Raw genomic sequence first — 17,017 nt, 5'->3', positions numbered from 1 at the left:
ATATATCACCCATAAATCTAAATAATACCTTCCAACTAGCTTTTTGAGCGAGGTCCCAGGCTGTTACAGTATTGTACTGCAAAAACTAGCCTAAGCCAGTCCAACCAAACTGACTCGATCGGGCAATAAAGGGGCAAGCGGTGTAAATAGGGCTGCCATTATGCCATGATAGCCCCGTGGCTTCGGGATGGCATCCCGACGGATTCGCCACCTGGGCATCTATTTAATCAAGGGGCGAGGCACCACTATTTCTCCTCCCCTACCTCTGGTTTGATGGCACTAACCCGCCCCTTTCCTTGGCTTCCTCTCACCATTGAGTGCACCGCGACTCCCTCCCTTCAGTACCTTGCCCTGCGGTCACGGTGCATACATCAAGGCCACATTTGGGCACCACTGCATGACTAGCATTGAGGCCCCTCACCAACCTTTTCGACCCTATTTTGAAGTCTCGCCAAAGTGTCTCTCTCCTTTGATTTCTCCCTCACCATTGAGCCTCATTATTGCCTATCCCTCCCTCTTTTTCCTCGATGGTAGGGTTTGATCAGCCTCCCTCTTTCTCTCTCTCCTTAATGGTTGACATAGGGCCGACCCTCCTCTATTTTCCCTCTCCCTTATTTTTTCTTTGGCAGCCCGAACTTCCACATCGCTGGGAGCCACAATAGCCTCGATTAGCTTTGGCATTGTAATATTAGAAGTCATAAAAGGAAGGCATTCAGGTGATCTTGTCTCCTCCTTACCATCAATAGATGTCTACTATATGTTATTTAGACATGTGTTAGACCAACATATCCCATCTCTTGTAGCTTCTATGGTAAAAGAAGTATTGTTGCCGGCTATGATAGCATTTGCATGCAAAAGTATTCTATCATAGGCACGACCAACCATGCAAAGGATATCTCACGTATTCATATGTGGTGACAGTCCAACTATTCACGAGCCGTTCCATTCAATTAGATTATGTCAATTGGTGGACTTTTAAATATAGATCTAGTATTTAAGAAGTACAAAAAACTTATGTAGTTCTTCAATGTTGCAAGTATGAATGATAATAATTCTTCTGTTACTTCACTCTATCAAGTATTTGTCCTTGTAGAAGTTACATGGAGTCTATTATAAGATATGCAATGATGAGCTAAACTTCTCAACTTAAAATAAGAGGCAGGAACTTAACATATGAGATGCATGTACACCAAGCAGAGGAGGAATAATATATGGATAGAACTATATTCCTTCAAACCACTGTAATCTCAATGGCTGGCCTATGGTCTTCTCTAACCAGCAGTCTAAATCTCAATGGATGGCCTTCTAATCTTCATGCGCTCCGGACAACCTAGAGAAAATCAAGCCGTTAGATAGGAAGGCTTGGAACGAGTGGGCTGTGATTGGCATCGTGCACCCCCATGTGGTGCACATGGCGTAGGCTCACTGCACCCAGGAGAAGGGGAAAAACCTCATCCACTCCATAGGTTGTTTCCTTTCAAGTAAACATTCACTTTTGAGGCAGAGCAGAATCTAATGAAAGTTGAAGTCATGATGCCCTGTCCTTTTCTTGGTAGGAGGGGAACCGATTGGGTTGTGCCGCATTGACTTGGGTAAACCCTTTTTCTTGGTTCACACAGCACTAGTGTTCTGTAATCAAATAAAAGACAGCACTAGTGCTCAAAAAAGGAACAGCACTAGCGAACAGCCCAACAATAGTCGTGACACAGATTTGAAAAATTAAACAATAACTAATGACCAGATAAAAACAGGATTAGAAGGATTGAATTGGCCTTCTTCCTATCCAATCCAAATGCTCGCTTTTCGGGTCTATAAATAGGGCTCTTGAATCCCCATTTCGGTACCAACCACCAGAACTAGAAACCACGTACGTACGGAACACCTAGAGAGCCGTATTAATTATGGATCCTAATCGTAGGCAAATTCAATACCAATCCCTCCCTCTGAATCATCTATCAATTAGCCTTCTCCTGCCATCCTTCCTCCTTCTTCACCACTCATCAGCAACGGCAGTTGCTAGGGCCGCTGCTGCTTCAATCATTGAATCCCAAGCGAGAGTTCTGCTCTATTGGAAATCCACCCTTCAAACTTCACATGCCCAACAACTCGGTTCTTGGTCTCTCTCCAACAACGCGTGCATGTGGCATGGCATCACCTGCATGGAGAATGGAGGCTGAGCTGTGATCACATGCATCAGCCTACCTCGTACGGGCTTGGTAGGTAAGCTCGACAGCCTCAACTTCTCCGCCCTCCCATCTCTCACTCGCCTCCACCTCCGACACAACTACTTGTTTGGAACAATCCCGCCTAGCATACGTACGCTTCCCGCTCTCACCTCCCTCGATCTCTCACTAAATCGCCTTTCCGGCAATCTGCCCCTCGCTCTCGCCAGCCTCTCTAATCTGACTGAGATCGACCTTTCTTCAAACAAATTCATTGGTGACATTCCTCCTTGTTTCTTTGCCAACTGGACCGAGCTAACCTCCCTCAAATTCCAACAAAATTTACTTGGTGGCACACTGCCTCCAGAGATTGGCCAGCTCAAAAATCTACGTGTGCTTTATTTATACGAAAACAATCTTGCTGGTTCCATCCCTTCGACCCTTGGTAACTTGACCAACCTAAGATTCCTCAACCTTTATGAAAATCAGTTTTTTGGTAATATGCCCCACGAATTGGGCAATCTAGTTAACCTCTTGGAGCTAGTAATCTCATACAATTATTTAACAGGATCCATCCCTTCCAATTTAGGCAATCTCATCAAACTCCAGACCTTGTACCTTGGCACAAATAATTTATTGGGCACCATTCCTCGTGAATTAGGCAACCTAGTGAACTTACGTGATCTAGAAATCCCAGAAAATCAACTATCAGGCTTCATACCTTCCACTTTAGGAAACCTCACATGCTTCAGACCTTGTACCTTTACACCAATAATTTATTAGGCACCGTTCCTCACGAATTAGGCAACTTGGTAAACTTACATGATCTAGAAATCGCGAAAAATCAACTTTCGGGCTCCATCCCTTCTACTTTAGGAAACCTCACCATGCTTGGCATCTTAGACCTCTTTATCAATAATTTATCTGGCACCATCCCTCATGAATTAGGCAACCTAGTGAACTTACATGATCTAGATATCTCAGAAAATCAACTATCGGGCTCCATCCCTTCCACTTTAGAAAACCTCACAATGCTTGATGCCTTATTGTTCCACACCAATCATTTATCAGGCTCTTTGCCTCAAGAACTGGGTAATCACACCAACCTGATCTACCTAGAGATAAGTGACAACAATTTTTTTGGTTACATTCCTCCAATGATCTGTAAAGGAGGTGCGCTTCAAAATCTTATTGCAGAAAACAACTACTTTGAGGGCCCCATTCCAAGAAGTTTAAAAAATTGCTCTAGCTTATTTAGAGTTCGCCTCGAAGGAAATAAGCTTGAAGGAAATATCTCCGAAGACTTTGGGATATACCCGAATCTAGACTACATTGACATGAGCTACAACCAATTATATGGCCAGATCTCACCAAGTTGGGCACATTGTCAAAATTTGACATGCTTTAGGATTTCAGGAAACCTACTTACTGGGAACATACCCCCTGAATTGGGAAAATTGCTTCAGTTAGAAGTACTGGACCTTTCTTCAAATCAACTTGCAGGAGAAATACCAAGAGAGTTAGGTGCCATGAGCTTGTTGTTCAACTTGACTTTGAGTGAAAACAAAATATCTGGAATAATTCCCTCGGAGTTTGGAAAATTATCCAATCTGGAAATTCTTGATTTATCAAACAACAACATCAGCAGCCCAATACCACCACAATTAGAGGGTTGTATTAAACTGCGCATCTTGAATTTGAGCAAAAATAAATTTGATGGGATCATTCCGTCTCAACTTGGAGAGTTAAAAAGATTGCAAGATTTACTAGATTTGAGCCATAATTTTTTTGGAGGAGAGATACCATCACAATTGGCAAGTTTGACATATTTAATATCTTTGAACTTGTCCCACAATAATCTGTCAGGTGCCATTCTTTCATCTTTTGGAAGCATGTTGAGTTTGTCATTAATAGATGTATCGTACAATAATTTGGAGGGCCCAGTTCCAAGAAGCAAATTGTTTCAAAATGCTCCAGCAGAGTGGTTTATCCATAACAAGGGTTTATGTGGTGTGGTGGTAAATTTGCCTTCTTGTGAATCAACCACTGCAAGCACTCATCATTCAACTAAAAACCACATTATACTCTTTGTTTTCACTCCTATATTGGGCAGCTTGGTTGTTTTAGGTTTGTCTGCTATCATCATTGCTGCTCTTTGTGGGAGAGGAAAGCCTACAGAGAAAAAGGATACTAATGTTATTATTGGCGATCTATTTTCGATATTGAATTTTAATGGAAGAGTTGCTTATGACTATACCATCAATGCCTCCGAAAATTTTAATGAGAAATATTGCATCGGGAGTGGAACATATGGGAAAGTTTACAAAGTAGAACTTCCAATGGAACAAATGGTGGCTGTTAAAAGACTTCATCTAGTGGAAGGCGTATTTGATGAGAAAAGTTTCCAGAACGAGATTCAAGCATTAACCAGAATTCGACATCGTAACATTATAAAACTTCATGGGTTTTGCTCCAGTTCAGGTTGTAAATTTCTTATATATGAGTACATTGAAAAGGGAAGTTTAGCTAGCATCCTTCGGAATCAAGAAACAGCAGAGGAATTGAATTGGGAGAGAAGAGCTCATATCATCAAAGATGTGACCCATGCTTTATCATACATACACCATGATTGCAATCCATCCATAGTGCATCGAGACATCTCCAGTAATAATATATTATTAGACTCTGATTTTAAGGCTTATCTTTCAGACTTTGGCACTGCAAGAATTTTGAAATCTGATTTATCAAATTGGAGCACACTCGCAGTCACATTTGGATATGCCGCCCCAGGTAAGTCATTCTTCCCATTTGTCCTTATTATTGTAGTTATTCTATTTGTTGTATATATATTCTTATACTTTGCTTTATTTTTCTATTTCGATGTCTTATGCATTTGAAAAACAGTAGTATATATCTACCAAATAGAGATTTTTCAGTAAACCTATGATGATGGTTATATCTTTCATTTGTGAATCTATCCGTACCAGAGCTTAGATATTTAAATAAAAGCAAACTAGTGCCTATAGATAATTAATATTTTCCAATGATGATTATATTATTTAACTAGTAATCATTTAAAGAAAATAAAAAATTAAAACTATTACTAAGCATAAACTTTAATTAATCAATAATAACATTTATTTTACAAACATCAAAATATTTCCAAAAATTGATATATAAATTAAGTTTGGAGACAAGATTTTGGCATTGTTGTTAAGTTTGAGAAAAATTACTTAAATTGGAAACGAAAAGATTATTCCTTCTCTATTTTTTTGCAGAGCTTTCGTACACGACAAGGACAAATAAGAAATGTAATGTATACAGCTTTGGCATTGTAATATTAGAAGTAATAATGGGAAGGCATCCAGGTGATCTTGTCTCCTCCCTATCTTCATCAGACGTCCAGCAGATGCTATTTAGTGATGTGTTAGATCAACGTATCTCACCTCCTGCAGCTTATATGGTAAAAGAAGTGTTGTTGCTAGCTATTATAGCATTTTCATGCATCCGTGTTATACCACAAGCACGGCCAACCATGCAAAGGATATCTCACTTATTCATAAGTGGCAACATTCCAACTATTCACGAGCCGTTCAGCTCAATTAAATTATGCCAATTAGTGGAGTTTTTAACATAGATGCAGTGCTTAATAGCTACAAAAATCTTATGTAGTTCTTTCATGTTGCATAGAATAAGTTATTGTAACTCTTTTCTATTTTTACCTTTTAGAAATCCATTATATGAACCTCCACTCTATTGTTCCCATTCGCTACTCTTTTCAACAAATTTAAGGGAAGTGTCTCACTTCCTCCATTTTCCCAAAATAGATTGATTTCTTTACCTTTCTTTTTATATGTAGTGTCATCACTTGATAGATGGCCTATGATGCCATGGTCCCTGTGATAGTTTCAAGTGGAATGATTTTTTTGATGGATCTATAAGTAGTAAAAAGAGGGAGGGGGGAAACAAAAGACTGTGAGGGATCATTGTGATATAACCATGGCAGCATTCAGAAAATTCTAAATACAAAGGAGACTTCTTTTTAGAATTGTATGCATAGTCACAACCCGTTGTCAAGTTGACAGAAGTATGGCCGAGCAGAACTAGTGAGATAAACTTCTAGTATGACTCTCGGAAGAAGAATTAGCAATTAATGTATTTTAAATGATTTTTTTAAAAAAATAAATTTCTGAATCTTACTTAAAGGTTGTATAAATATTGAAAAAGAAAATAAGAAAGACCAAAGGAAAGAGAAAGATTTGAGGAATCTATAAAGAAGATAAAACAATCCTTAGTCAATAATAGATATGGCTAAATCATTAGGACACGGCATGGAAGATATGTCAACAGACATGTAAAAATCCTGATGCCAAAACCTCCCATGTAATCAAAGTCTTCTAGATAAAAGCCACCCAAAGAAATTTCTTTGATAAATACTCTAAACTAGAAATATTCCTAATTTAAGTATGAATTTTAATCTATTCAAGCTCTACATAGAAAATAATAGTTTTGCAGGCTCGCTCTTAACTTTCTTAGGTCCATGGTTGAAAGTTGGTTAAGGCCAACGAGTCAGCCGCATTACTGCGGCTGGTCATTTTTCACTTCACTATTTCAAGGTTGGTTTAGGCCACTGGGTCTTGCTTGACCATGATAATGACTTAAACTTGTCTTTTGCTTTACTTGGATTCGGCGGGGCAAAGCCTAATCTACTAAGATTAAGATGTCAGTTGCTGGCAGGGATCCATTTTGATGCCCATTTCATTATTCTAATGCTAGTTAATCCAAATCTAAGAGACCTTTATCTAGTTGGTTCAGGTTCACTCTCTGAAAATTTTGGGTTGCAGTCAAATAGCTCGGGTAGATCAGGTCGGTATATATTATTTGCGTAGGAAGCCTGCGAAGCTCTTGCAGCGGGTCCAATACAACTGGGAGAGGGATAAAAGTAACCAAAGATGAGTGCAGGAAAACCTCAGCCACTTCATAGCTTGTTTCCTTTCGAGACCTTGCTAAATTCAGTAAACGTTCACTTTTGAGGCGGAGGAGAATCTTGAAACTTGAAGTCATATCAGCTGTGGCCTTTTCTTGGTTGGAGGGGTGCTGATTGGGATCTGCCTCTTTGATTTGATATTTACAGGGGGGGGGGGGGGGGGGGGGGGGGCGCACGATAAACATTGTGGAGGTGCAGGAATTGGAACTGCTTTTTCAGTTCACTATCATACATTAAAAATTGTCACGGTTTGAAAAGAAATTAAAGGAAAAGCATATTCTCTGAGCTATCTGAGGCTCTGAGCACTTCACAAATCACAATCCATGAGAATCACCGACTGAAACATTACCTTTGCATAAGGCTGCAAATTGGTTGGGTTACAGGAGCACTTCACAATCCATGAGAATCACTGATTGAAACATTACCTTTGCATAAGGCTGCAAATTGGAGGACCCAACCCGTTTAAATCCGACCCGCTCCAAATTGGAGGACCCGCAAGGCCGGGCCAAGTCCTAAAATTAGACCCGTTTTATTTTTTTTGGATCAGGTCTGGATTTACTGAATCTCAACCCAACTCGGACCCGATCCATTTTTTTGTGGTCAATTTTGGATCGTTTACCCAACTATCCGATCCGATCCGACTCGAACCTAAATTACCCATTTGGGCCTGAGAAGCCAAATCGTGTTTTTTCCCAGACAAATGTAACCCGAATTACCCATTTGGTCGGGTCTGGATTAGTACCCGTAGCCGGCAAAAACCAAGCTAAAAAAGTTTTTTATTCAAAAAAAAAAAGGAAAACAGCAAAAGGAGGTTGGGGGGGGGGGGGGGGGGGAGTGCTAGATCAGTACTTGCCTCAAGGCGATGGATGCAATTCAGGTGAATGGGGAACACCATCCGGCGAGCCCTTGTGGGCTCAGGCCCCTACCTCCTCTGCTGCCTTGTCCTCTTGGTTCTTCTGGGGCAGCTCTCCTACCTCCAAAAAAAAGAGCCCCTCCCCAGACCCAGTCCCTACTTTATCGTCCCCTTCCTCGGTAGTGTGGTGCCTATGATCCTCAACCCCACCAGGTTCTGGGAGTGGCAGACCGCCCTTGCCAAGTCCTCTGGCCTCGGCTTCTCTGCCGACTACCTCGTTGGCCGCTTCATCCTCTTCGTCTGATCCACGGATCTCTCCCACAAGATCTTCGCCAACGTGCGGCCGGACGGCTTCCACATGATCGGCCACCCCTTCGGCAAGAAGCTTTTTGGCGAGCACAACCTCATCTACATATTCGACCGGCAGCACAAGGACCTTCGTCGCCGCATCGCCCCCAAATTCACCCCCCGCACCCTTTCCACCTATCTCGCCATCCAGCTCATCCTCTCCCACCTCCGCCACCGGCTTGCCCTCTCCTCCCCCTCCAAGCCCCTTTGCCTTCGCCTCCTCTGCCGCGATCTCAACCTTGATCATGCCTTCCCAGGGCAACAACCGATCGTCACTCAGGCCTTTTTCCTTCTTCTTCCGGACCCTTCCTTCTTCGTCGCTCAGGCTCATAAATTAAAGCAGCAAGTCCGGACCGAACTCGGACCCGACCCGGACCAGGCCCGGACCAGAACCAGACCCGATCCGAACCTGAATTTTTTGGATCGGGTCCAGATTATACATGGATCCGACTCGACCCGAATGATCCGTTGGATCAAAAATTGTAGCCATGGATCCGACCCGATCTGACCCAATCTTCAAATGGGTCGGATTTGGATCCAAAATTAGGATCCAAATTAATTAAACACAAATGTTGAAATTTGTCAGGATATGATCTCAAACAAAATAGACTTTGCACCTGCAGCTACAGATTTTGCTACGGCTAAGAAATTGTAATGCCAATATAGTAGCTAGTAAATGGGACTGATTTTCTAAAGATGTTACTTAGGTACAAGGAGACGCCTACAACATCCTTTTGCAAATTTGGAAGCCATCTAAAATACATGATGATGCGAGTCTAAGAAGGCCATATAGAGCTTTTCAACTAGAATAGTATTCTTTTGCGACCATACTACCTTACAAAAAGCATATTTAGCCCCAATTTTTATATATCGGACCTGTGACCATCTCATCGTTTCGGCCAGTCAATATTGATATGCCCATGTTCTCATTCAAGATTCCTCATGCACTGTAATGCTTTCTCTAATGACTTGACCATTTGAAAGTAAGATTAGGCCCTTGGTGACAGAAAGCACAGCTTTAGAGAAAGCAACTGATAAAATATGATAGCCATTTCACAGCAAAAGACATTGCAATGTAAAGGTAGCAGACCACAATGGTGTATACGAAAATCCATTAGTGTGGGGCTCATAATGACTTGGGTTAAACTGAACCCAGACTGAAATTGGCTGAATTGTCATTGATTGGACTAAGCCTCCAGGGAAGAGTGTGGTTCATTTTGGATCAGCATTCCATCAAGAAAAATTCCATCCAACTAATCCCATCCTAAAAATATCCAATTGAACCCAAGAAAAAACCAGCGAGAGCAGCCGACCAAAATAGTTGATAAGACAAATAGACCGTACCTGACCTAGACCAACCTGTCTTCCAAATGAATAAGATCTGGGTTGAAAGCATTTAATCAGATCGAAAAAGGCACTACCCTGAGAAGCAAGGTTTCCCTGTGGGTGTTCTTGGAACTTTTTATCTGTCCACATTCTCAGAGACTCTTCACCCGCCGCTGGTATTCTATCATGAGAATTGGTATGCTCACACCAAACCTCAACACTTCTTTCAAAGCCCTTCTTCTTTTTCAGAAATAAATGTAACAATAACAAACTGGCCAACCATTCTTCAAATTTGTTTTTGCAGTTCTTCATTAAGTCATTGTTCTTCAATTGATTGATGCTATTGTGTTGAACGCCACGTAGATGATTCCTGTCACTCTAAGACCCTCTCATGTCAGCTGACCTGGCTGGAAGAGCCTCTTCAGGCTTTTGGAGGATTCTATTTCTCGATACACTCTTTAGGTTCTACTCTTTTCCTAGTATCCATAACGAGAGTCTTCCTCATGGTAATGGTTCCTCATAGCCGGCTCACTTGGTTAAAGGTCATTATCACATAAATTGTATGGCACCTGCTCGTTATGTTTTCTTATGAACAAATTCTACAGAGTTCTAATCCAATATTGAAGCTAGATTAACAGTTATTTTGTTTCAGCCATGCTATTAAGACATAATTGAGTATTCAAATTTCAACTAAACAAAGTCAGTGTCCTTTCAGGAGTTATGACTCGAGAACACACACTTGAGGCAGGTAAATATGTGTCTTGAAGCTAGATTGCATCCTTAGTTACATAGATTTTCGGTAATTTTGAATTATTATTTTCCAGATATGTACCAAAAACTGGTCTTGGGATTAGGCTAGGATATGGGTCATCTTAACAATAGATAAATAATTCTAATTTCACCAAACCAAATTCTTGGAAAACTCCCATAAGAGCTGGTGAAGCTCGAAGTTACCTCCCTGGCCCTCTTCAATTGATAGCTCCAAATATCCCTCGACTCAGGGGCATCAAAGAAGACAATGCGGGGCGGGGCAGGGTGGGGGGGAGTGTTGAAAAAACGTAAAAAGGAAAAAAGAGATCTTGCATTAAAACCTAAGAAATCATTGAGAAACACTAAATAAAAGATCATATAAAGAAATTATCAACTTTGTGTCAAGAAAGTGGAAAAAAAGAGTGAAATTGAGCCTTAGATCGAGGAAGAAAATTGCAACAAGATCATATAGATGTAATATAGATGTAGAGTGTCGCTCCAATTTTATCGGATGTCCCTAAAGAGATATAGATATAGAGTGGAATTGAGAAGAGATAGAGTTTGATAGGTTATCTGCTTCCAAGAAGACAGAAACTCCTAAGACTTTGAGAGGACTCCTATTTGGGAGTAATAGCGGCCACCATGGATGGATTCGAGAAGAAGTGAAGGAGAAGGCGACAAGGAAGAAGCAAGAAGAGGCGTCGGAAACCCTGCCCTTTCTTGTCCGGCTCTGGATTATCGTAGATTAAGAGAGAACTATTTTGAGGTCCCCTAAATTATGCTGTAACTACGCATAAGTTCCCAGAACTATATTAAAGTCCACAGCGGGTTATTTGCAAATAACCCATTGTATTACGAAAATTAGCTTAATATTAGAGGGCTTGTTTGCCAAGAACAACTCATGAGAATAGAACACAAGAAACTTGCAAGAATATTATTTCTATAGGAAGTACTTTGCAGTGATGTAACGTAATTTTTTTAACTAATCTCAGCAAATAGTTTGCCAAATTTTAGTTTCAAACTAGAGATGGATTGTTTCGTAAACAACCTCCATAATAATTATATAATATTAAAATTGCTAAGGTGTTCATTGGTAATTTTGGAATATGCAACACAAGTTTGGGCCAATCTTGAAGACATCCTCAACTTTAAAAGTTTCAAATGGATCATTCAAGTTTTTAAACTGTTCCAAATTTGTCTATCCACTTTCCGACCATTGGATGGTGTTAGCCTGCCATTTCAATTGACAAAAATGCTCTCCCCTTTCTAACCTATTCCAACATCTTTTTAAGATATGGTGGATGAACAATTCATATCATCCACTAGGTCAACTTTGATATATATGCAAATGGATGAATAATTTTGATTATCTGCTAATCGCCTTGAGATCTTTGCAGGCGAATGAATATTTGGAACATCCACATAGTTGCTTGGAGATCTGTGCAGGTACATGAATATTTAGATTGCTTCGAGATTGGTGTAGGTGGATGAATAATCCGGTCATCCACTGATCACTTTGGGATCTGTGCATGTGGATGATCCACGTAGCTGCTTGGAGATCCGTGCACATGAATGAATATATAGATTACTTCGAGATCTATGCAGTTGGATGAATAATCTTAATCATCCATTGATCAATTTGAGATCTGTGCAACTGGATGAATAATCCTGATCATCCAAAGATGAAAGAATGATAAATTTTATATTAATTTATTTTTACCTCCATTAAATTTGTCGGGGCTTTTTTTTTTTTTTTGCTAATAAAAAGGGGTAGGGGGGAGGAAGGAACAAGCCCATCCCCGCGTAGCAGCCTCCACTGGGCCCCCGCCCCGCCAGGAGAATGTTCGATGCGGGCAGAAATGGCCGTGTGTTGGGCACCCCGACCGGTTTTACTCATACCCTCCCCACCCGTGGGCCCGGCTCAGCTACTCCTCTGAGCTCTGGCTCGAGTCCCACGTGTGAGTACGTCACACCCGGCACCACCCCGGCTACTAGCAGTTCAAGAGCGGTCCTACACCACAAGTCCAAGCAGTGGCCAAAGTAGTGAGCTCCGGTCCACAATTTAATCGTCGCCGCAGCGATTCGAACTTGGGACCTTATGGTTAGAATTGCTGTCCAGTACCACTAGGCTACCACCTTGGTGGCATTTGTCGGGGCTTTTTATTCAGGCAATTAGCTGCTTTACCGGTCCACAAACTAAAAATTGAAATTTTCCCCTCTCATCATCACCTCTCTATTTCAAGATCAATTGTTATTCTTGCAAATATTGATGCCGGGGCAAGTTATCTAATTCTTTGTACTTACTAACTTTTCCCCTTTGATCCTATTATTTTTTTTTTTTTTTGATTTGGCATTATTTAGTTATATATTTGCCATCAGCTTTCGTAACCTGAAGGCATGGAGCATATCTGAGTATGTTCTGTGATGCATTAATGTCCCGATTTCCTTGTTTTGAACTTCTATATAAATTGATGTTCAATTAGGTTTGGTAAAAATTCATTTTTTTGACATCATTTTCTTTGGTAAGCAACCATAGAGAGACGAGTGAATTTATATCATGATTGCATTAGTTAATCTTTGCGATGCTATAGCCATTCCGAGCCTTCCCATGCCCTGCTCCCATTGTCTAAGATTGGTTGCTAGGCTATGGAAACAGGACCACGTGAAGATTTTTGAATTTTTTTTGGAATGCTTTCTTAAACAGGTTATATGCAGTTTTTCTGTTTTTCCCTTTTTTTTTCGAAGAATTAGGATAGGAAACCAAATTAATGTTTGGGTGAGGGTGGGACCTGAACCCAAGTCATCGATATCAACCTCCAATGACTTCACCAACTCCAATGGAGGGTATGCTGTTTGGAAGGTGTGAATTCCAAGAGAGTTTAGGCCCACATCCAATTCCATTATTTCCCAGAACTGAATGGAGTTGGTGGATTGTAGTCCAAATCAATTTCTATATAATTTTCTTGGTCAGATATTACGTTCTTTTTTTCTATATACTGTGCTCTGTTTGAGGTTCCTAAGCAATGCATGGTACAATAATTTGAAAGTAGCAATCCAACTAAATGCAACTACTTCATATGCCTACGATGGCCATTGAAATTTTTGGGATTGAGAGGTTTTGTCTCCCCAAGATCTGATTATTGTTGCACATACCAAAAGGATAAGTGCCGCTGCCATCCCATTATATGCAAAACAAATAAATGATCAAAATGGCAGGAGAATTTGATGGATGGCTGTGATACAAGTACTGATTATTAAAATAAATATGTTTTAAGCCTTTATCCAAAGCATTATGTTGGAAATGCTTCATATAGATTTCATACACCACCTCAACCAACTCATAATTAGTTATTTCTATAGAAAAAAATACAGAACATTATGACGTGCAAAACTAATACGACGTGCCTCCACAAGCATACTCATCTCCAACGCCATTCTAGGATCCTACCAGTTCTTAGAGTCCAATGACTGCTTATGTGCCCTTGGGAGAAATGATTACGTGTTTACTGGGAGCATAAAAAGTACGGCTCGTTCAGTAGTTTATGCAAGAACTTGGGAATGAAGCGGGAAGTAACCGACATAGTTCCGAATCATTAGCCTTAAAAATTCATTACTTTTCAGAACGAAGACCAACATCAAAAGTTCAGTAATTTGCATAATATCATTTTTTAAGCAATCTAGGTAGTGATAGTTTTCGAAGTCAGAGAGACAAGTGAATTATATTATGATTGCATCAGTTAACCTTTGAGATGCTATAATTGTTCTGAGCCTTACCATGCCCCGCTCCCATTCTCTAAGATTGGTTGCTGGACTATAGAAACAAGTGAAGATTTATGATTTTTTTTGGAATGCTTTCTTAAATAGCTTATTTGCACTTTTACTCTTTTTCCCTTTTTTTGAGAATTAGGACAGAAAACCAAATTAAAGTTTGGGTGAGGGTGGGACCTGAACCCAAATCATTGATATCAACCTCCAATGGCTTTAGCAACTCTATTGGAGGGAATGCTCTTCAAAGGTGTGAATTCCAAAAGAGTTTAGGCCCATATCCCATTCCATTATTCTCCAGAACTAAATGGAGTTCGTAGATTGTAATCCAAATCAATTGAATTTTCTTGGTCAGATGTTACGTTCCTTTTTCTGTATACTATGCTTTGTTTGAGATTCCTAATCAAGGAAGGCGCCAAGATCCACCACTGATAAATTATGAAATTATTAGATCAAACTCTTGATAAAGCTAATAGCTGATCTAGCCAATTATAGGCAGTAGGTGGTCTTAGAAGACCCTAAGGATAGCTAGTTGAGTCAATAGAGAAGTGTTGTTTATATAAAGAGCCAATAGAACTAGATGATCATTTCAGGGTTCTCCAGAGAGAGATCCTGGTACAATAAATTTCAAAATAAATAAAGTTGAAGCAGAGGGGCAGTAAAGCAGTCTCTTAAAAATGCGATAAGAAACAGAGGAAAACAAAAAGAAAACTGAATGGTGTAAGCATCTTTGATAGCAATAATTCAATTTTATAATTCATATAGCCAAAATGTTCATAGGAGACAATTTCATAAAGCTCTACTTACATTATTACTGAAACTTAACAGACTTGCACGGAAAAAGGTTAACAAAAGAAAAGAAAGTGAAAAAGAAATAAGGAAAAGGGTGCATTATCAATTAACCAGCAAACAATTTACCAGGAAATTGGCTATGATGCATATGCCATAAAAAAAGATGTCAATAAGCACAGATCACCTTAAGTTTTGAAAATTGATCGACCAATGATAACTCTTCACTAACCAGATCCATTAACCTATAAGACACAAAACTAGATGGTTAAAACATTTAAAAACGGTAACACTGCACCATAGTATCAAATACCAGACCATATAGTATACATAGCTTAATATAATCAAACATATATTACTGAAATAGTTGCCAAATGTGATATCTAGTATCATAACAGTCTAGATAAAGGTAAAAACATAACCTAAATTAGGGGTGCAATCTAGCCGAGCTGAGTCGAGTAGCTAGAGACTCGAGATCGAACCGATTCAAAATATTCGGGATCGATCGAGCCTTAATATTCAAGCTCGAACTCAACTCGATAAAAAAAAAAAAGAACACTCAAGATCAACTCGACTCGAATATCAACCGAGCCATACTCGAGCTTGAGTTCAAGCTTGAATTTGAGCCTTGGTGATAATTTAAAAAATATAGTTAAAAGTTAGGAGTTAGGTCAGAATAAAAAATATATAAATATTATATTTTAAAATATTAAATTATTAATATATATTATAAATAAAATATAATATTATTAAAAATATATATACTTGACTAGGCTCGTGAGCCATTGAGTCGAGTATTTTGCTACTCGAGCTTAACTCAAAAAACTAGTTGAGCTACTCGAGCTCGATAATAGTCGAGTCGAGCCGAGCTTGGACCCAAGTCAAGCTCGAGCTGCTCGGCTCATTTGTACCCCTACCATACATTAGGAAGACAATTGGCTGCCAAGAAACATGAATTATACATAAAGGGCAAGTAAATCAGCTAGGCTAAATATGTTTTTCCAGGTCATAGATTCAAAGGTTGTGTTTGAGTAAGAACTTATGTACTATGCACATGTGCAAGTGACTATGATGACCTCAAAAACAAAAAGAAAGAATGTTTTGACTGATTATTTGTCATATGACATCTTAGAAGTCGAGAATCACCAAGCCGAAGTGGTACTCCAGAATAAATAGTCAGGACCATTAGGTAAAGAACTAAAATATTATTTATTTTGCTAAGCTTTGATCAACTGACGTTTAATGCAAAAGAGTGTCAAATGAAGGCATAACAAAAATGCAAAAAGGGTTGCAGAAATGGGAAACCAAGGTATAAGGTACAACCACTCAAATCCCACAGTTGATATAAACCAATTTGTTCTCTAAGAATAAAGTGAGATATCAGAGCTAATGGTGGAGGAAGAAAACATTATAGGTAAAGATCGATACCTTCAATATTGATTAAAGCACCATTCAAAGCCATTAAAGACTTCCCAAGAGGAACCATTTGCTGATTCACAAGTATTTCATCCTTAACAGAATCATTAAGCTGCATATAGCTTAAGCATATGTAAGCTGACAGAAATAACAAAGATATGATATATGCCAACAAATTTAACAAGTGACTAACAGAACCTTGTACCTTCATGCGAGATAATGAAGAAACTATACTAGGAAACTTTTGATTGATTTCTTGCATTGACTGTAAAGGGTCTGATGCATGCACTATTCTTTGTGCTGTTTGATGTCCTAAACCTGTAGAAAAGATAACCTAACTGGTCAAAAGTGGGCATAAAAGATCTTCAACTAAAAATCAAACCAACCAAGCACAGATGAGATGCGGTATACAGTTATTATCATGCACCAATCATCACAACCAATACCCTTCAATTCCCAAACTTCCAGTGTGTCTGATATTGTTGTTGATAATAAATAATCCCTGAAAGCCATTACTCAGTAACCTCTGGCTTGCGTTCCTGCAGTTGCAAAGATAAAGTAAAACAGAATGTAAGAATAGATTAAATTACAAGGTTAAGTCTCATCTACAAGTGAGGCTTT

General features: G+C 39.5%; 2 protein-coding genes across 15 annotated transcripts in view; one reads left to right on the top strand and one right to left on the bottom strand.

Moving 5' to 3' along the window:
- LOC103698924 (UDP-glucose:glycoprotein glucosyltransferase-like) overlaps positions 1-17,017 on the bottom strand; it is a 193,991-nt gene that overhangs the window by 82,946 nt on the left and 94,028 nt on the right. For 6 of the 14 annotated variants that reach the window (XR_003383448.2, XR_003383442.2, XR_003383447.2 and 3 more), the window contains 4 exons: positions 16,808-16,935; positions 16,602-16,714; positions 16,409-16,508; positions 13,426-15,225 (listed from right to left, as the gene is read on the bottom strand). The exons of 3 other annotated variants lie outside the window; for them this stretch is intronic. Coding sequence is in view for 4 of the 11 variants with exons in the window: in XM_039116806.1 (XP_038972734.1) it covers positions 16,909-16,935 (27 nt within the window). In the remaining 7 variants the exon portion in view is untranslated. Of the gene's footprint in view, positions 1-13,425; positions 15,226-16,408; positions 16,509-16,601; positions 16,735-16,807; positions 16,936-17,017 lie in introns of those variants that run through there. 5 more of the 14 variants (XR_003383443.2, XM_039116808.1, XM_039116811.1 and 2 more) reach the window with 4 other exon arrangements.
- LOC103697022 (MDIS1-interacting receptor like kinase 2-like) lies at positions 3,192-5,815 on the top strand. Its single transcript, XM_039116791.1, has one exon. It carries the CDS (start codon positions 3,194-3,196, stop codon positions 5,057-5,059), a length of 1,866 nt encoding a protein of 621 aa, XP_038972719.1. The 5' UTR covers positions 3,192-3,193; the 3' UTR covers positions 5,060-5,815.

The sequence above is a fragment of the Phoenix dactylifera genome, chromosome 2, assembly GCF_009389715.1.
Source record: "Phoenix dactylifera cultivar Barhee BC4 chromosome 2, palm_55x_up_171113_PBpolish2nd_filt_p, whole genome shotgun sequence".
NCBI classification, from domain to species: domain Eukaryota; kingdom Viridiplantae; phylum Streptophyta; class Magnoliopsida; order Arecales; family Arecaceae; genus Phoenix; species Phoenix dactylifera.
Note: the sequence above shows the minus strand (reverse complement) of the source record. Positions and strands in the feature narration are given on the sequence as shown.

What these genes read in the sequence shown, in the direction of transcription:
- LOC103697022 (XM_039116791.1), top strand. Translation starts at nt 3,194, where the DNA reads ATGCTTGATGCCTTATTGTTCCACACCAATCATTTATCAGGCTCTTTG.